Source organism: Neoarius graeffei, chromosome 1 (genome assembly GCF_027579695.1).
Source record: "Neoarius graeffei isolate fNeoGra1 chromosome 1, fNeoGra1.pri, whole genome shotgun sequence".
Lineage (NCBI taxonomy): Eukaryota > Metazoa > Chordata > Actinopteri > Siluriformes > Ariidae > Neoarius > Neoarius graeffei.
The window spans coordinates 76,890,314-76,911,561 of NC_083569.1; the positions used below are offsets into that span (position 1 = coordinate 76,890,314).

Consider the following 21,248-nt stretch of genomic DNA (forward strand, 5'->3'; position numbering starts at 1 on the left):
AATACACAAACACTACGAAATATGAAAGTAAGATGAAAAAACATTCTACTGCCTTATACTGCAAGACTAAAACCAAATAAAACTGTCAAAACTCCCCTTTTCAGTGATAACGTCCGAACAGATCACCCGCGTAACAGAGACCGCAAATGGAAGCACGATCAACTTCTAACTGTTGGAGTGGAAAATTCCATTCTACACATGCAAATTGTTAATGTGTGTCCTTCCCCGCACACAAATAACATGCTACGGTAAAAAATAGACCACGACTCATTTTATAGCTCAGAAATTCATACAAGACCAGCTACCATCGTAACATATTCTGTAAGAAACATATTCTATACCTAACTTTCAGCTTTCGTTTTAAAAAACAATCACAGATTTATAACGAAATTTATGGCGTAGTGATTTTAAGTTACTACTTTTGGTGAGGTAGTGACCTCGACCCTGAGGCTTTCCGTTTAGATCAAAACACACGATCGTATTGGTTTTGGGTCTGTGGAAAATGGAGTTATGATGGTGATTAAATATTTTGCATGATGTTTTATTGTGGTTATGATTATTCTATGAGTGCACCAATCCTAAGGTGTATAAAGTTACAACTTAAAATACAATTAGTGATAACTGTAGACTTTTCAGTGGACTACAACCTTTTTAAGGGAATGCGATGTAGTCAACCATTTATCATGTACCAGATCAAGCTGCCATTTTTCCACAAATTTGCAGAATTTTTGCCAAATTCTGAATATTCTCATCAAAGACTTAGTTTTATCTAGATTTATTTCTTTCATCATTTTATTTCAAATTAAAACCAGCATCACCATTCAAAACCGTATAGTTTATTGACTGAGTATATTTAGTAGGGGACCCCACAGTACCCAGTTTCTGAGACAGACCCATACACGAGTATACATGACTTTTTCCACATCAAATGCTACTAAACTGCTTTGAATTGTAATTGAAGTATCCCAAATACTTTTCACAGAGAAACTGTTTCAGTACAGGCCTAGAAATTCATTTTTTTTTTTTCACCAGCCAGCCGGACTAGTTATCTTCCAAAGTAACTCACCAAACAGAAAATCAACTCACCAAAATTTGTTCATGTATGAATTTTACTTCTGTCAAAAATAACACAAAAGAGAGTAGTTACCATTGTTCATGACTAATGTGCATTTATTTCAAGACCCGAGTATTTTGATACTGTTGTTAAATACATAAATGAGAACAACGCAGAGCACCATAATATAATATCAACAAATAATAATATATTGGACAACTTGGCAACTTGGTGTATGAGTATTGAAAACAAATATACTGACGATCATGACTATAGCACCCAAAATATGTCCAACATGCTTTCTGTATTTAACCATTTATGAGAGAGAAAGCATTAGGAGCTTCATATTGACGAGGAATCAACCTGAAAAAAATTAATTATGCCATAAAAATCATATCGCAGCCAAGGCCTACCCTGCTCCCACGTTTGCTTACAAATCCTTTGTCGTTTCTCCTTCTCGTACGCTTTATCGGCGGCCTTTTTCTCCTCTTCAGACTGAGGTCACTTTGTCCCCGTCTCTGGCGGTTTCTGTACACCTTTCAGAAAGTTCCACATCGCAACGTAGCTTTGGCAGATGTAGATGTAAACAAAAAAAAAAAAGTTTAAAAATGGGCGATAACGTGGCCACATCTATTGAATTTGATAACGTGATGTGACAGCGGTGGCGTGGCCAAGCGTCGGTCTGTGAATGGAGGGCGGAGTCAGGGAAGGTAAGTGGTGGAATCATTGCACCTGATGGGGATTAACCTGTGTTTGTGTGTCTTCCCCAGTGACCGCGCCCTTTAAAAGGAGAGGAGAGCAGAGAAAGGGAGCTCTCTCTCCCCAACCAGAACGCGTATGCACGCACGCACACGATATGATTGGGAATTCTTCGGTAGTTTCCGTCCTACCGATAAACACATCGATTAACACAGACACGGCACACGCTTAATATGTGGTGGCTTTAGTTGACGGTGTGTCTGAATCTTCGCTTCATATACGGTATATATTTTTATTTTTCAACTAGCCAGCCGGGCTGGCTAGTGACAGGAATTACCTGCTAAATGACAAATTAAGTCGCCTTGGGCGACCAGACCACCGCGAATTTTGAGCCCTGCAGCGGATGTGACAGCGCTCGAAACTAACGGTGTCCCGATGTCCCGGGGACCATAAAAAATGTCATCGGGACACAAAATTATCATATCTGGGACAATCCCGGGACAATGGAAAAAAATAGATCTAGAAAAAAAAGTTCTACATTAATATTATTTACAAAGCCGTAACACATACGTAGACATTCACCTAATTTGTCAATTTTAATTTTAAAACGTTAACAGCGAAAAATACATAGTAGCTACACTTTCGATGCACCTGCATCAGTAGGCTACAGAGCAGCGCATTCTGTTCTAGAATCTTCGGCCGGAGTCCGCATTATATGGACTTGGAATGGAATTGCTAGCGCACACGCTGCGCCCACTCTTGCCAGAACAAAAATGCTTAAGTGGTTGAAGCGGACCGACCGCGGGGAAGAAACTGAAAGCCCAGACATAACGTCTCCGGTAAGGTATTAGGCAGAGACCCGTCCACCCGTAAATTTGACGGGCGATTGCCGATTTCAACGGGCAAGTATACACACAGACGGATACTGAAACGGACGATAATGCCGAAAATTTTCGCACATGAATACTCCCACATGTCATCCGATAAATCCAGTTATGTTCCGCCCACACACGGACTGGCCATCGGGAGTAGCGGGAGTTTTCCCGGTGGGCTGGTGGTTCAGCGTGGGCCGGCGGAGAAAAAAAAAAAAAACAGTTGCGCGCTGGCCTTTAATATGATAAGCAATGTTAACAGTTTGTTAAAGAAACTGTTAACATTGCTTATCATATTAAAGGCCAGCGCGCAACTGTTTTGTTTTTTTTTTTTTTTCTCCGCTGGCCCACACTGAACCACCGGCCCACTGGGAAAACTCCCGCTACTCCCGATGGCCAGTCCGTGTGTGGTTCCGCCATCATTTACAAATCGTAAGAAACACAGTTTAATACGAAAAATACTGAAAACTTGAAATGAAAAATCAGAATATTTCATCGTTTCCGCCATTTTGGCCCGCACTGAATCTTGTAACATGCGGACTGAATAAATCGCGAATTCTGATTGGTCGAAAATTGCCAAACACCCTGCGTTGTAGTTTCCTCTTTCTTGGCGGGAGAACCGCATTTTTTTTTGCTGACTCACTCTTCTGGATCAAGATGAATCCCAACAAACGCCCCAAATTGAATGTGACAAAAACTGATTCGTTTTTCCACAAAAAGACAGAAAAGGTATGTGTGATACATTGATTAACAAGGGGGTTTCATTGGGGTATGGTAAAATAGAATACTGTTGGGTTTTTTTTTTATTAAATACTGTAACTAGATCAAAAGATTATATACAATTCATTGTTGTTTATTTTCTTTTCACTTTTGTTACCAAATCAAACACCATACATACATCTGATACATTCAGGAGTGAAACTGAAAAAAATACAAAGTAAAAATATGCAATATTTCTGATCAAAAATTACACGCCATTTCACCCTGAAAATGTCCTAGAATGCAGGAAATGAAGTCTAAATTTCAAAAATTTTGTGGGGGGGCATGCCCCCAGACCCCCCTAGAGGGACTTCGCGCCTGCGGCGCTCGTCTTCGCACCTGCGGCGCTTATCAGGATTATATAAAATATTATTTTTGACTGGTAAATTTCTTTTTCTGCCTAATACCCTAGTCTCCGGGACCTTCAGAATCCAAAGTGTCATTGCCTGGTCTGCAGGCAACGCTAGCAACTGAATGAACTGAATGAACACTGTTAGACACGTTATAAAATACAACAGGAATGATGTGGATGATATTGACGGAAGATACCGTTCAACAGAATAAGTGAGTTTTCTTGGTGTCTTTCTAGTTCAGAAAGTTTAGTCAGTCAGCAGCACAACTAGGCTAGGACCTGCTGCCACTATGCTGATGTTGCTAACATTTGCACCCACGTTTCAGCAGCGAAAGTTCATAAAATGGATAACGGAAAGTTCATGAAAATGGATAACGGTAATGGTGAAAATTATAAGTTGGCCTTATAAGTGCCAACAGATATTCAAGGTATAAGTAGATGAAATGAACATAAAAGGGGTCTTATTTTCAACTAAAGTGTACTGCAGATGTCGGGAGTTGAAACATTTTCTGAATGAGCTAGTTGGCCCCTTTAAATAAACGGGTATCTATTCATACAGTGAGATCGCCAAAGTTTAATAAACTGAAAATGCAATAACTGTAATTTTGAAGTAGATGATGTATAGGACATGTGTCGCTTGTGTCTTGTGACTTATTGTAAAAATGATATAAAGGGTTCAAAATCGCATAGTTACAAATATAATAGTAACTTCATATGATAATATTAACCACTGGTTATTTCAGAGAGGAAAAAAATGGGGACACTATTGCTTCCATTCGGGACAATACAACACAGAATTCGGGACCACTGGGGGACACAAAGAAAAAAAGTTAATTTCGAGCCCTGGGATGTGATTTCTTAATGGTTTCCAGTTCACTTTAGCTTTGTCAATTTACATTAACACAGGGTCAACATTACACTGAAATGCATCAGAGCTCTACAAAGGTTTCAAAGTATAGCGCAAACCCTAATATCCAATATAGAGGTTTTTTTTTTTTAAATTGATGTCACGTCACGTATTCCATGGCAGCCCTTTTGGCCACCATGTGTAAGGTCAGTTCTGACAGTTGTATGAAGATGTTTAAGTCACATCGCAGAAGAAACCGTATACAATCACTTGCTTCAAAGGCTAAACAACATTATTCTATCCACATTCACTGGATATGAGCAATCACACACTCTGATTGGCTACTCTACTCCTAGGATATCAGCTCATATACCGTGAGTAGAGTACAGAATAGCTGAACCAACCGCGGATGAAAAACTCTACTTGGAAACAACCCCCCCCCCCCCTCCCCCCCAAAAAAAAAAATTTAAAAAAGCAGCAAAATATGGAATAAAAGTATTTGATGGTAAGAGCGTTATATTTTTCAAGAATTATTATAGCATTTTGGGCGGCACGGTGGTGTAGTGGTTAGCGCTGTCGCCTCACAGCAAGAAGGTCCTGGGTTCGAGCCCCGGGGCCGGCGAGGGCCTTTCTGTGCGGAGTTTGCATGTTCTCCCCGTGTCCGCGTGGGTTTCCTCCGGGTGCTCCGGTTTCCCCCACAGTCCAAAGACATGCAGGTTAGGTTAACTGGTGACTCTAAATTGACCGTAGGTGTGAATGTGAGTGTGAATGGTTGTCTGTGTCTATGTGTCAGCCCTGTGATGACCTGGCGACTTGTCCAGGGTGTACCCCGCCTTTCGCCCGTAGTCAGCTGGGATAGGCTCCAGCTTGCCTGCGACCCTGTAGAAGGATAAAGCGGCTAGAGATAATGAGATGAGATGAGATTATAGCATTTTTCACAAATTGCTACGGTCATTTCGCCGGTTTGTTAAGCGGAAGTGATTTTGTCGGACGTTTTGTATAAAGTTTTTATTTATTGAATTTGCAAAAAATAAAAAATGTTTGGTTTCTCAAAATCCAGTGAATGTGGATCGAATAAAATGATTATTCCACGAAATGGAGTAATCCGACGAGGGCCGACGAGGTGCTATCAGCTCATGTACGACTCCATTTCGTGGAATAACTTAAATATCAGGAAAAAACAGCAAGAATATACAGCATTGACCCTTATGAGGTGCCTAATAATCCATGGTGCAGAGAAACTGACAAATATCCAGCCGTTTCAATCTTGGACATCGCATCCTACCTGGTCCTCAAACCAAGCTCATACTCCATGGATGAATTTCGAGTTTAGAAAAGCTGAGAAGCAGACAACCAGTTTGTGCGTGGATGAGTGAGAGAAATCCATGTTTAAAAAAGCTCCAGAGAAGAATTTAACGATCATCGGACGGGTAAGCATGCTCATATTTTGTCTGTAACTTCGGTTTGCTTGTATCGTGGTACTTTTCGATTTTGAGTTGCAGTATTTTGGATCATATTGCAGGGCTCGAAATTCGCGGTGGTCCAGTCGCCCGAGGCGACTTAATTTATCATTTGGCAGGTAATTCCTGTCACTCGCCAGCCCGGCTGGCTAGTTGAAAATAAAAAATATATAGCGAAGATTCAGACACTGTCAACTAAAGCCGCCACATATTAAGCGTGTGCCGTGTCTGTGTTAATCGATGTGTTTATCTGCAGGACGGAAACTACCGAAGAATTCCGAATCATATTGTGTACGAGTCAGGCTGTCGGTTTTTTCATGACTGCGCATGCATATGACGCATCTCGTTGAATATCGCGGCAATCACATGTAGTATTGGACCAGGTGGGTGGAGCACAGAAGCACGGTGTTCTGTAAAGTTATCCTACCTCTTGGATTTGTCCTACCAAGCCTACTGCGCATGCGCAGAACACATGACGTCATATCTTGGAATTTGGACCGAGTTTTGTCCTACCGATCAGCTGGGCTGATAGAAAATCGGTGAGTATTTCACGCATTTGTAATGCGTAATGTAGGCATATTTGCAATTCAGAAACGTATAAAATACAGTATTTATAAACAAACGAAACGATGCCCCGTCATAACTTTGACTACAGTGCCCACTGCGTGACAGCATAAGCAAGTTCTCATACAGACCGTTTTATTATTCAAAACAAGTCATTACAAATTATTTGACTTGGCCAAAGACTCGACCAATACGCACAAAACATAAAAATCGGCAAATGTGTGAAATACTCTGATTTTCTATAAGCCCAGCTGATCAGTAGGACAAAACTCGGTCCAAATTCCAAGATATGATGTCATGTGTTCTGCGCACGCGCAGTAGGCTTGGTAGGACAAATCCAAGAGGTAGGATAACTTTACAGAACAACGGCAGACCAGAACTGAGTTCTCAATGAACTATTTATTGCTAGCTTTTCAGCCTTTTATCACTTCCCAGCCGCGCGCGCACGTGTTGTGGTTGGGAGGAGAGAGCTCCCTTTCTCTGCTCTCCTCTCCTTTTAAAGGGTGCGGTCACTGGGGAAGACACACAAACACAGGTTAATCCCCATCAGGTGCAATGATTCCACCACTTACCTTCCCTGACTCCGCCCTCCATTCATAGACCGACGCTTGGTCACGCCACCGCTGTCACATCACGTTCTCAAATTCAATAGATGTGGCCACGTTATCGCCCATTTTTAAACGTGTTTTTTTTTTTGTTTGTTTGTTTTTTTTTGTTTACATCTACATCTGCAAAAGCTACGTTGCGATGTGGAATTTTCTGAAAGGTGTACAGAAACCGCCAGAGATGGGGACAAAGCAACCTCGGTCTGAAGAGGAGAAACAACAAAGGACTTGTAAGCAAACGTGGGAGCAGGGTAGGCCTTGGCTGCGATACGATTTTTATGGAATAATTAATTTTTTTCAGGTTGATTCCTCGTCAATATGAAGCTCCTAATGCTTTCTCTCTCATAAATGGTTAAATACAGAAAGCATGTTGGACATATTTTGGGTGCAATAGTCATGATCGTCAGTATATTTGTTTTCAATACTCATACACCAAGTTGCCAAGTTTTCCAATATATTATTATTTGTTGATATTATATTATGGTGCTCTGTGTTGTTCTCATTTATGTATTTAACAACAGTCTCAAAATACTCGGGTCTTGAAATAAATACACATTAATCATGAACAATGGTAACTACTCTCTTTTGCGTTATTTTTGACAGAAGTAAAATTCATACATGAACGAATTTTGGCGAGTTGATTTTCTGTTTGGCGAGTTACTTTGGAAGGTAACTAGTCCGGCTGGCTGGTGAAAAAATGTACGAATTTCTAGGCCTGTGCTGACACGAGCAGTTAAAATGTAGCCCTCTTATCGAATGCACTTATCTCTCCCATCTGCAGCGTGTGTACTACCTCTCTCTGGAGTTCTACATGGGTCGCACCCTGCAGAACACCATGGTCAATCTGGCCCTGGAGAGTGCCTGCGATGAAGCCACCTACCAGGTGAGATGTACAACAAAATCTACTAGCGAATAAAGCTACAGTGGTGCTTGAAAGTTTGTGAACCCTTTAGAATTTTCTATATTTCTGCATAAATATGACCTAAAACATCATCAGATTTTCACACAAGTCCTAAAAGTAGATAAAGAGAACCCAGTTAAACAAATGAGACAAAAATATTATACTTGGTCATTTATTTATTGAGGAAAATGATCCAATATTACATATCTGTGAGTGGCAAAAGTATGTGAACCTCTAGGATTAGTAGTTAATTTGAAGGTGAAATTAGAGTCAGGTGTTTTCAATCAATGGGATGACAATCAGGTGTGAGTGGGCACCCTGTTTTATTTAAAGAACAGGGATCTATCAAAGTCTGATCTTCACAACACATGTTTGTGGAAGTGTATCATGGCATGAACAAAGGAGATTTCTGAGGACCTCAGAAAAAGCGTTGTTGATGCTCATCAGGCTGGAAAAGGTTACAAAACCATCTCTAAAGAGTTTGGACTCCACCAATCCACAGTCAGGCAGATTGTGAACAAATGGAGGAAATTCAAGACCATTGTTACCCTCCCCAGGAGTGGTTGACCAACAAAGATCACGCCAAGAGCAAGGCGTGTAATAGTCAGCGAGGTCACAAAGGACCCCAGGGTAACTTCTAAGCAACTGAAGGCCCCTCTCACATTGGCTAATGTTCATGAGTCCACCATCAGGAGAACACTGAACAATGGTGTGCATGGCAAGGTTGCAAGGAGAAAGCCACTGCTCTCCAAAAAGAACATTGCTGCTTGTCTGCAGTTTGCTGAAAATCATGTGGACAAGCCAGAAGGCTATTGGAAAAATGTTTTGTGGATGGATGAGACCAAAATAGAGCTTTTTGGTTTAAATGAGAAGCGTTATATCTGGAGAAAGGAAAACTCTGCATTCCAGCATAAGAACCTTATCCCATCTGTGAAACATGGTGGTGGTAGTATTATGGTTTGGGCCTGTTTTGCTCCATCTGGGCCAGGACGGCTTGCCATCATTGATGGAACAATGAATTCTGAATTATACCAACGAATTCTAAAGGAAAATGTCAGGACATCTGTCCATGAACTGAATCTCAAGAGAAGGTGGGTCATGCAGCAAGACAATGACCCTAAGCACACAAGTCGTTCTACCAAAGAATGGTTAAAGAAGAATAAAGTTAAAGTTCTGGAATGGCCAAGTCAAAGTCCTGACCTTAATCCAATCGAAATGTTGTGGAAGGACCTGAAGCGAGCAGTTCATGTGAGGAAACCCACCAACATCCCAGAGTTGAAGCTGTTCTGTACAGAAGAATGGGCTAAAATTCCTCCAAGCTGGTGTGCAGGACTGATCAACAGTTACCGCAAACATTTAGTTGCAGTTATTGCTGCACAAGGGGGTCACACCAGATACTGAAAGCAAAGGTTCACATACTTTTGCCACTCACAGATATGTAATATTGGATCATCTCATCTCATCATCTCTAGCCGCTTTATCCTGTTCTACAGGGTCGCAGGCAAGCTGGAGCCTATCCCAGCTGACTACGGGCGAAAGGCGGGGTACACCCTGGACAAGTCGCCAGGTCATCACAGGGCTGACACATAGACACAGACAACCATTCACACTCACATTCACACCTACGGTCAATTTAGAGTCACCAGTTAACCTAACCTGCATGTCTTTGGACTGTGGGGGAAACCGGAGCACCCGGAGGAAACCCACACGGACACGGGGAGAACATGCAAACTCCACACAGAAAGGCCCTCGTCGGCCACGGGGCTCGAACCCGGACCTTCTTGCTGTGAGGCGACAGCGCTAACCCCTACACCACCGTGCCGCCCCATATTGGATCATTTTCCTCAATAAATAAATGACCAAGTATAATATTTTTGTCTCATTTGTTTAACTGGGTTCTCTTTATCTACTTTTAGGACTTGTGTGAAAATCTGATGTTGTTTTCGGTCATATTTATGCAGAAATATAGAAAATTCTAAAGGGTTCACAAACTTTCAAGCACCATTGTATGTTTTGCTACTCGAAGAACTGAAGGGCACTGTGATGTAGCCTTCACCAAGTGCCAAATAGTGGAAATACCTTTTAAAATGAGAACTCTGCAAGTTATGACAAGTGCCTTTCAGGATTGTAGCTCTCTTTCATGTACTTCTCTAAATCTATCTTCTCTGTAGTTGGGTCTGGATATGGAGGAGCTGCAAGACATTGAGGAGGACGCAGGCCTGGGCAACGGGGGCTTGGGCCGTCTGGCAGGTTGGAGTCTGTCATTAAACAGTATGTAAGAGGTTTGTTATTCATTCTATGCTGCCCAGTATTAAAAAAAAAATCTTTTCCTTCCTGTAAATCCTCCATAGCTTGCTTCCTCGACTCGATGGCGTCTCTGGGTTTGGCAGCTTATGGTTATGGAATCCGTTACGAGTTTGGCATTTTCAACCAGAAAATCACCAGTGGTTGGCAGGTCAGTGACTGTGTGTGTGTGTGTGAGAAAGAGAGAGTGAGTGAACAGTAATGTCCTGTCTAAAGCTATTTGACCTCAGATTTCACTGTTCCACATTCCTTTGACTGATGTCTGACAGGTTGAGGAGGCAGATGATTGGCTGCGCTATGGTAACCCGTGGGAAAAGGCCCGCCCCGAGTACATGCGCCCTGTGCACTTTTACGGCCGCGTGGAGCACCAGCCCGACGGAGTCAAATGGGTAGATACACAGGTATGAACTTGCTCAACACCAATGTGGTGTCTTGTTCTGAACATGAAATATTTGTTTTGCAAAAAAGTGTCTCACGCTAACAGTGAGCCAGCTTGTAAGAAACATTGCAAACATTTAAAGAAGCAGTATGGTGTGGTTTTTTTTTTCTTTTTTTAAAAAAAAGCTCCTGTTACTGTTGAGATGAACTGCAAATGCAGTGAAAATGTATATAATCCTTTTCTTTCCACACAACTGACTCCACACCCCTTTGTTAAAACTATAAATGCCTTGTGAGCTCCTTTTTAATCACAAGGAGAGAGTTTCTGGGCCTGAAAAAATTAAAAACAAGCCTTTTAATGTTGAAATTTGCCAAATCTTCTCTCATCGTCTTTAAAATATATATTTGAAACAGCTTATTCTTATTAGTGAAGAAACACTTTTCACCATCACTTGTCCCTTTTAAAGTGCATATCACGGGTAAATTCAGGAGCAAGATCACTGTAATTCTCCAATTTTATATTAAACTTAGGTCAAATATCTGTCACATTTTGCATTCTCTGCATTTTTTTTTTTACCTTGCGCAATACCAGAAAAATTCAGTTGAAATCAAGCCATTTGAGGCGAATTGGTCCGCCTCTGAAAAAACTTGGCATTTGGATTTCCCGGCAAACATTTGATTTTCGTGACGTCGCGTGCGGGACGCCTCCCTCTGAATCCTACGTCAGCGCTGGTTTGTTTATGAGAAAACGACCTGGTGGTTTTCTGCAAATTTCTTCAACGTTATCGCGTAATTATTAAAATGGTTAACAGATGCATCGTAGGAGGGTGTAGCAACACCAATCTTGATGGGATTAGTACTCATCGTTTCCCAAAAGACCGGACAATGAGCGAGAAATGGGAGCGCTTGGTGTACACAGGCTGTGCACTGAAACCGTGCAAAGCTCTCGCCTGCAGGTGACGTCACGAATCTGGCTCCAGACTCCCTTGGGATTTTTCCAGACGTGTTTTTTTTTTTTTTCTGCTGTAGACAGACGGCCTTGTGCAAAATTACTCTTCTGGATGAGTGTGTAAAGGTACATTCTTTCATATAAAAAAAAACAAAACATGAAATTGGTCCAGAATATGCACTTGTATGTTTACCCTTATCAAAAAGAAGTATACTTCAAGTTCATTTTCTTAATTATACTTAAAGAAATATACTTTACTTAAAAAGCATGTGCGTATCGAGCTGTGGGGTGACTTTATGGAACAGACTGGAGACAGAAATAAAACAAAGTGCAAATATAAATCTGTTTAAAAAAAGGTACAAAAAATATTTTTAAACAAGTATATTGAAGAGGAAGTATGTTAACGGAGGATGATGAGGGATAAATAGAATAGGGTTGATTGTTATTTTAGAACTAACTTAGTATATGGTATAGATGGTATATATTTATTTATGGGGATAGTTTATATCTTCATATTTACAGGGATAGGTATGTAGTAGATATTTATTTTTGTAATTATATATTTATATAGATATGAAGTGTATATATGGTATATAGTGTGTATATATATTTTTTGTAATTATATATTTATATAGATATTTATGAAGTGTATATATGGAATGTAGTATATATTTAATTTTGGAATTAAATATTTATAGAGATATATATGGTATGTAGTATATATTTATTTTTGTAATTATATATTTATATAGATATTCATGAAGTGTATATATGGTATATATTTTTATAGGTGTATTATGTAGTTTGGATTTCGGGGTAGTTAAAAAGGGGTGGGAAATTAAAAAAGTGTTGTTCTTCTTCCCACTCCTTTTTCGAACAATGTGCGGTGTATTGTAATGTCTTAGCTCTTTATTTTATTTCTTCTTTTTTTGTCACTTTCTCGTTTTCTTTCTTTTGTATGTACAAATAGTTACTTTTTTTATACATGTTCGAAATAAAATACATTCATTCATTCATACTTTTGTGTGCAAAGTATACTGATCTCAATGTACTTACAGTATACTTGTAAGTAAACTAATCTAATACTTCTTGTGACTAAATTGTCCCACTTTTAGTTTATAAAAAGTATACGTTAAGTCTTAGAGAAGTAAACTCTGAGTATACAACTAAGTATTTTTATATTTTGTACTGCAAGTACATCACAAGTAAACTTATATACTAATGGTTTACTAGTTCTATATTTGTAGTCCACTCTTTAGTTTACAAAAGCATACTTCATAGTATACTGGAAATATAGTACGAGTTTACTTGTTTTATACTTCCAGTCCACTTTTTACTTTACTAAAGTATACTTTGTAGTATACTGGAAATACACTACTGGTTTACTCGTTACACATTTCTAGTCCACTTTTTAGTTTCTAAAAGTATACTTTATAGCAGGGGTTTTCAAAGTGTGGGAGAGTGAGCCCCCCCTCGGAGAGCAAATAAACAACAGCGCCCCCCCCCCCCCCCCCCCCCCCAATTTTTGTTGTTGCTATACTTAATGTTCCATTCGTATTTAAAAAAAAAAAGGTTGTTGTACACATTTTTATTTTTTTCTTTTTCACATTTTAAACATCTTGTTTTACACATTTTAAACATCTCATAGCATCGTTAGCTAGCACCTCTTGGCAGACAACACACTGTGGCAGTGGAGCATCTTCTTCAGATCCAGTCCATGAAAATCCAAACTTTAAATAATCGTGGTCATACTTCCTTCTTTTTCCAGTCCCCCAGGATTCCGCGGGCCTTTTTTGTGATTGTTGTGGGCTAAAATGTCTGATGTTGCGGGGGGGTTCCCAAAAAAATTGCGATGAAAGTTGCGGTGTTTTTTAGGTTTTTGTTGCGATTACATTGCGGGAGGAAGTGAAAGTTGCGAGAAATTGTTGCGATTTTCTCTTTTTGTGATTAAAATTGAGTGATATGTTAAATATTAAGTTATTACTGAAAAACTATTGATTAAAAAACAAAGACACTGAGAAATGGTCCTATAAACAACTTTACCAATATAAAAGATTACCAGGACTCCAAAAATGCAGAAAAATAGGCTTTACTTATCCAAATGCTCCTGTTGGTTCAAAAGTTAAAGTGCATAGAACCTCACAGCACAACATGAAGTTACCTTAAAATATAATATAAATGCCTCAGCTTTCATGTAAGAAAAAAAACTATTAATACTAGTGCTGTGTGCAGGCAGTCTCTCCTGAAGACTAAATTAAACAATAATTATAAACTAATAAAATAAATGGCTCAGGCTTCATAGAAGAAAAAAAAAATTTGAACAGAATCTCACAGTATGATGCTGAAGCTGCCTAAACAATGGAAAATAAAATACCATTTTGGCAAAAATGTTGGCATCCATTACTTTCTTGTATTAAGTAAAAAAAAAAAATAAAGTGCACACAGTCCTTCACTGTAAACATAACACACTTTCAGTAACAGAATTTAAGCCGACATAAACACTGACTCGCACATCATGCAGTGTTGCCAGATACTGCTGACGTTTTCCAGTCCAAAATATGTTCAAAATCTGCCAAAATGCACTTAAAACCAATCTGGCAACACTGCGCGCATGCTGCTTCTCTTGAACGTATACACGGAAGTAAGGCGGAAGGTAGTTTGTCGACGTCACTTCAAGACGACGCCAACGATTGGTCAAATTTGCGGGAAAGTTGCGGTGATTGGATATAATTGTAACACCGCCCTGAATTCGCGGGGATTGGTTGAATTTGCACTGAAGTTGCAAATCGCAACATCCTGGAGGCTCTGGGTTTTTTTGCTTGGCCCAAACTGTGTCTCCTCACTCACTGTAGCTTTAGGTACTAAAAATCGATCCATTTTGTCTCTGGTAAAGGCTCCTCACGTTGCGCCCCCCCTGAAGAACTCTGGCGCCCCCCAGGGGGGGCGCGCCCCACACTTTGAAAAGCCCTGCTTTATAGCATATTGGAAATATACTATTAGTTACTGGTTATATACATCTAGTCCACTTTTTAGTTTTGAAGTTTACTGCAATTACCCTTCTAGGTATACTATTAGTTTTCTAGCCCTAACCCTTACCTCATGCACACTACCAGTAGACAACTTAAGTGTTTTGTACCTTAAGTTCCAATGAAGTTATAAAGGTAAGAATTCACAAAATAACAGATACTCAGGATTAAGAACATATTCATTTTCTTTAAAAAAAATCAAAATTTAAAGCGACATGGTATTAAATGCCAAAGTATAAAAACATAGCAGTGACAACTGAAATTGATATCCAAGCTTTAAGAAAATTCAAAAATTCAGATGTATTTTGGTGATTGCGTATAATGAGAGCCAGTATGATTCAAGTCTGTCACAATGTTCTCACCTTTTGTTTTCAAATTTGTTGGTGAATAAAAGAAGAGAAATGTTTGTCTCTTTGTGGGTTAATAACACTATGTACATACTGTAAAAGATAAGTTTAAGTTCCAACACTGTTTACTCTTAAGCTATTCCACCCCAGAGATGACCACAAACTTATGGTACATGTAGGTTTAAAAGATGGCATTTAAAACATGCTGCCGTATATCACAAAGAAGCCAGTATGTGTGAAAAAAAATATATTTTATAGGCTACTATCAAAAGGATAAGCACAAGTACACTTAAATATAAGGCACAAATATTTTAATACTTTTACACTAAGTATATCTTGATAAATTAAGTATAAGCTTAATAGACTTTGACTTTTCTGTATACTTTTCAGTATAAGCTAAGTGCACTTATGTATAACTTTTATTAAAAGTATATCTCTGATCAGTAAATAAAAAGTAAACTGAAAGTATACTCTTATTTTTAGTTTAAAAGTAGTATACTAGAAGCACACTTGAATAAACTTTTTTTTGTAAGGGGAGTGCTGATGATTTAAGAAGAAGCCTTTGTGTCACATGCACACTCAAGTACAGTGAAATTCCTCCTCTGCATTTAACCCATCTGAAGCAGTGAACACACACACAAGTAAGCATTGAGCACACACACATACCCAGAGCAGTGGGCAGCTATGCTACAGCGCCTGGGGAGCAGTTGGGGGTTAGGTGACTTGCTCAAGGGTCCGTCAGTCCAAGGTTGCTCCATGTTTAACCTCACTGCATGTCTTTGATCTGTACGTCAGTGATGTTAAGGAAGTTACAAGCTTCTTTTAGGACGAGGTAAAAATGTTAATTTCTAAGCCATCAAAACATGTCCATGTACAACAGTGCTTGAAAGTTTGTGAACCCTTTAGAATTTTCTATATTTCTGCATAAATATGACCAAAAACAATGTCAGATTTTCACACAAGTCCTAAAAGTAGATAAAGAGAACCCAGTTAAACAAAGGAGACAAAAATATTATACTTGGTCATTCATTTATTGAGGAAAATGATCCAATATTACATATCTGTGAGTGGCAAAAGTATGTGAACCTTTGCTTTCAGTATCTGGTGTGACCCCCTTGTGCAGCAATAACTGCAGCTAAACGTTTCTGGTAACTGTTGATCAGTCCTGCACACCGGCTTGGAGGAATTTTAGCCCATTCCTCCGTACAGAACAGCTTCAACTCTGGGATGTTGGTGGGTTTCCTCACATGAACTGCTCGCCTCAGGTCCTTCCACAACATTCCGATTGGAATAAGGTCAGGACTTTGACTTGGCCATTCCAAAACATTAACTTTATTCTTCTTCAACCATTCTTTGGTAGAACGACTTGTGTGCTTCGGGTCGTTGTCTTGCTGCATGACCCACCTTCTCTTGAGATTCAGTTCATGGACAGATGTCGTGACATTTTCCTTTAGAATTTGCTGGTATAATTCAGAATTCATTGTTCCATCAATGATGGCAAGCCGTCCTGGCCCAGATGTAGCAAAACAGGCCCAAACCATGATACTACCACCACCATGTTTCACAGATGGGATAAGATTCTTATGCTGGAATGTAGTGTTTTCTTTTCTCCAAACATAAAGCTTATCATTTAAACCAAAAAGTTCTATTTTGGTTCTCATTTTCCTTTAGAATTCGCTGGTATAATTCAGAATTCATTGTTCCATCAATGATGGCAAGCCGTCCTGGCCCAGATGTAGCAAAACAGGCCCAAACCATGATACTACCACCACCATGTTTCACAGATGGGATAAGGTTCTTATGCTGGAATGTAGTGTTTTCTTTTCTCCAAACATAAAGCTTATCATTTAAACCAAAAAGTTCTATTTTGGTCTCATCTGTCCTCAAAACATTTTTCCAGTCGCCTTCTGGCTTGTCCACATGATCTTTAGCAAACTGCAGATGAGCAGCAATGTTCTTTTTGGAGAGCAGTGGCTTTCTCCTTGCAACCCTGCCATGCACACCATTGTTGTTCAGTGTTCTCCTGATGGTGGACTCATGAACATTAACATTAGCCAATGTGAGAGAGGCCTTCAGTTGCTTAGAAGTTACCCTGGGGTCCTTTGTGACCTTGCCGACTATTACACGCCTTGCTCTTGGAGTGATCTTTGTTGGTCGACCACTCCTGGGGAGGGGAACAATGGTCTTGAATTTCCTCCATTTGTACACAGTCTGTCTGACTGTGGATTGGTGGAGTCCAAACTCTTTAGAGATGGTTTTGTAACCTTTTCCAGCCTGATGAGCATCAACAACACTTTTTCTGAGGTCCTCAGAAATCTCCTTTGTTCGTGCCATGATACACTTCCACAAACGTGTGTTGTGAAGATCAGACTTTGATAGATCCCTGTTCTTTAAATAAAACAGGGTGCCCACTCACACCTGATTGTCATCCCATTGATTGAAAACACCTGACTCTAATTTCACCTTCAAATTAACTGCTAATCCTAGAGGTTCACATACTTTTGCCACTCACAGATATGTAATATTGGATCATTTTCCTCAATAAATAAATGACCGAGTATAATATTTTTGTCTCATTTGTTTAACTGGGTTCTCTTTATCTACTTTTAGGACTTGTGTGAAAATCTGATGATGTTTTAGGTCATAATTATGCAGAAATATAGAAAATTCTAAAGGGTTCACAAACCTTTCAAGCACCACTGGAGGTTCAGCTTGAATCTAATCGAATACAGCTAGCTTTAATATTTAGACACTGTAAGGCACATGAGGTTTTCAGATTTGTGTAGCTCTACAATAATATGTAGCAATAGATTCTCATTCCAATATTATAGAATCTGCATGGTGGCATCTGAAAGACGTTCGAACCGCTCAGACTGCCTATATAAACTGCTGTTATGCAGTGGAACAATTGACCGAGGCGCTATATATATATATATATATATATATATATATATATATATATATATATGACCTATGAAAGCGTTCACAGCATGTTATAATGCTTTAATATTGCATCTCACACTCGCACAGTACTGTATAAAAGTCTTGGGGCCCCTTATTTTTATCCCCCGCCCAAACCAAGTTTCGCGGGGGATATAGAAACAGGTTCCATCCGGTCACGTTTTCGTTTCCGGGCCATGTCTTTAAAACTACTGAAGAGATCTTCATGAAACTTTTATATACATCTCAAGCAACATATGAACTGGTGCCTTTTTGCTCTTTTGGATTTTTGAAAAGAAAAAGTAATTTTTCAAGTTTTTACATAAATAGATTTTGACTTAGTTTCTAAGAAGAGCAGTGTTCGTTTCAGGAGCATATATCCAAAACTATTCATGATACGGATTTGAAACTTGGTGTATATGTTAACAAGGTGATGTTGATGTGCCTTTTCATACTAAGAAATTTGAGACATATTTTAATTTTTCATGTTTCCATGGAAACAATTTCAGACTTAGTCTCTCAGGTTAGTCTTAGGGGTAGGTTCTGGTACGGTCTTGAAAGTTGGTATGTGTGTTGATTAAGTAATGTATATGTGCCTTTTGATACTAAGAAATGCGAGCAACTTTAATTTTTAGCTCACCTGGACCAAAGGTCCGGTGGGTTTATGCCATGGGCTGCTGAAGTCAGTGTAAAGAGGTAGCGTTGGTTTCCTGCAACAGAACTTGGAAAAACATGACAATATCTTGAAACTTGGTATATAGGGATATAGATGACTGTCTTCTTCTCGTTTGTTTGTTTTTTCATACAAACTTTGTTATAGATTTCTATTTTATGACTTCTACATTATCGAGTCAGTACAAAAACATATTTTAGGAGTAGAAAAAGTTTGTTTTTCCAGCACAAAATTAAAAGTTACAGGAAAAAAAGTTTGTATCCGAGCAGCATATTCCATAAGAGAGCACTTTTCAGATTAATAAAGAAAACATGAAGTCTGCTGGGTTTTGGTGCAAAATGAAGCGAGTGTGACGGTCAAAGTGTCCAGAAGAACTGTGGCTGGTTCTGTACGATGCTCAGTAAAACCTACAGCTCATTTCCTTATAAAACTGCACTCACTGTACCTCAGACTGCCTTTTTTTTTTTTTTTTTTTAAAGCAAAGGGTCGTCTCACACCAAATATTGACTTTTTCATTTATTATGGCTTACTGCTTACAGTTTATAGTATTTTATTTTTTTAAATGTTGAAACAATTCATGTCTTATTTTTAAGCCATTTTTTGGTCGACAGCATTTCTTTACACCTGCCTAAGACTTTTGCACAGTATTTTTATATACAATTATTTATGAAAGGACGTTATCGTTTATAGCACTGTTTGTTTCCAATGCCTTTCTGAAATTAACACTCTGGATTACAAGGAGTCTTTATTACACATTATCACCAATACCGAAGACGTTCAGCTCCAGTTTGCTTCATGCATTATGTTTGGTTGTAGCCATGTTATTTCACAGGTTGTAAAGTTTTTTTTAATTATGATTTTCTGATAATTTTTCGAGTCTAATTAATTAAAGAATCAAATGTCCACTATGCAAAGGTGGGCTGGGTTTCTGGGATATTGGTGATGTAATGTGTCCACGTGAACACTACTGAAAATGCCCAATGTTAACTCATTATACATAATGAAGAGAGTTTATTATTGGTATAACCTTCATGGTAAGTGTTACCAGGGACGTCTTTAGTTTTGGCACCTCTATTCACTAATTATAAAGTATTCTGAAGTGGCGTCATCATCGTCTTGTCTTTATTAACACAAACTGGGTGTTTGATGTGAAAGAATTAGTTTCTAAAGCATGGATGGTTTGTTTGAACAGGTGGTTCTGGCCCTGCCGTATGACACTCCGGTTCCTGGATACAGAAACAATGTTGTTAACACCATGAGACTGTGGTCAGCCAAAGCTCCCTGTGAATTTAACCTCAAGGACTGTGAGTCCTTCATCATAAATCATTGAATACACTGTCCAAGTATGGTCATTGTCTTTGAAATATCAACACTAATTAAATTGTTTTATTCATTTCTAGAGCCTATTATACTCAGACTGTTTTTAGAGATGGAATACATATAGTTTGGATCCTAAAAGCTTGTGGGAAAATTAGAAGCAATCCGAATTCCTAACACACTGACACGCACTGTGTTTAACAGTTAATGTCGGTGGCTATATCCAGGCTGTTCTGGATAGGAATCTGGCCGAGAATATTTCCCGCGTGCTCTACCCCAATGACAACGTGAGTGCAGTTTAACTGATCAATAGGAAAAGCCACATCATGGCTGTTTTCACTGCAGTTGAGTTGAATATTAGTAAATGGCACCTGTAGGTTTGTTAACTGTGTTGGTGTGTGTTTGGCAGTTCTTTGAGGGGAAGGAGCTCCGTCTCAAACAGGAGTACTTTGTGGTCGCTGCGACTCTTCAGGACATCATCCGCCGTTTCAAGGCCTCGAAGTTCGGCTCAACAGAGGTGGTGCGCACAGACCTGACCAAGTTACCTGACAAGGTGAGAACTGGAAGTCTCCAAATAGCAGGCGCGTAGTACTCGAGTCCAACTCGTGTACTAATTTTAAGGACTCGTGACTCGACTTGGACTTGAGCACTGATGACTCGGACTTGTGCATTAACTGCATTCGGACTCAGATTTTTCTTTGTTTTTTGTAACATGCCATCATAATTTGGCATAAGATATTTATTATCTAGTCTCAAATCAACTTTGTCAAATCTACATTAATTTTGTACTAATTTCGTGCAAGTGTGTCACACCTGCGCGCCTTGGTGCATGCATCAGATAGACTCTCGGGCACGTTCCGGACAGCGCGCGCGTCAAGCGGACTCTCGCGCGTGCACCGTCGACGACTCGTACCTGCACAGGATTAAGGCGCAATCGGCGCGTCTATATTAAAAAAAAAAACAGTGAAAACACATTTACTTTGCGAAGTATTGAGTGAGTTACATTGCTGATACATTACCGAGCCTTATTTCCTTGTTAGGTTTCCTGATCCCTGATTTTCTTGTTTCTCGTCTTTTTGATTCTGCCCAGTCTACGATAGCCTATTTGTGCCTCACTCGACCTATTGCCCGTTTCACAATTTTGCCTGCCGTTCTGGATTGTTTACCCTCTTCACTCATATTAATAAACACACCTTCTGCA

At 39.4% G+C, this 21,248-nt stretch overlaps 1 protein-coding gene across 1 annotated transcript in view; it reads left to right on the forward strand.

Annotated features, from left to right (window-relative positions):
* The window catches only part of pygmb (phosphorylase, glycogen, muscle b), a 79,568-nt gene that overhangs the window by 17,571 nt on the left and 40,749 nt on the right, over positions 1–21,248 (forward strand). Inside the window, exons 2-8 of the mRNA XM_060929184.1 lie at positions 7,994–8,095; positions 10,285–10,363; positions 10,465–10,568; positions 10,687–10,818; positions 19,923–20,034; positions 20,252–20,334; positions 20,457–20,600. Coding sequence (XP_060785167.1) covers positions 7,994–8,095; positions 10,285–10,363; positions 10,465–10,568; positions 10,687–10,818; positions 19,923–20,034; positions 20,252–20,334; positions 20,457–20,600 — 756 coding nt within the window. The remainder of the gene's footprint in view (positions 1–7,993; positions 8,096–10,284; positions 10,364–10,464; positions 10,569–10,686; positions 10,819–19,922; positions 20,035–20,251; positions 20,335–20,456; positions 20,601–21,248) is intronic.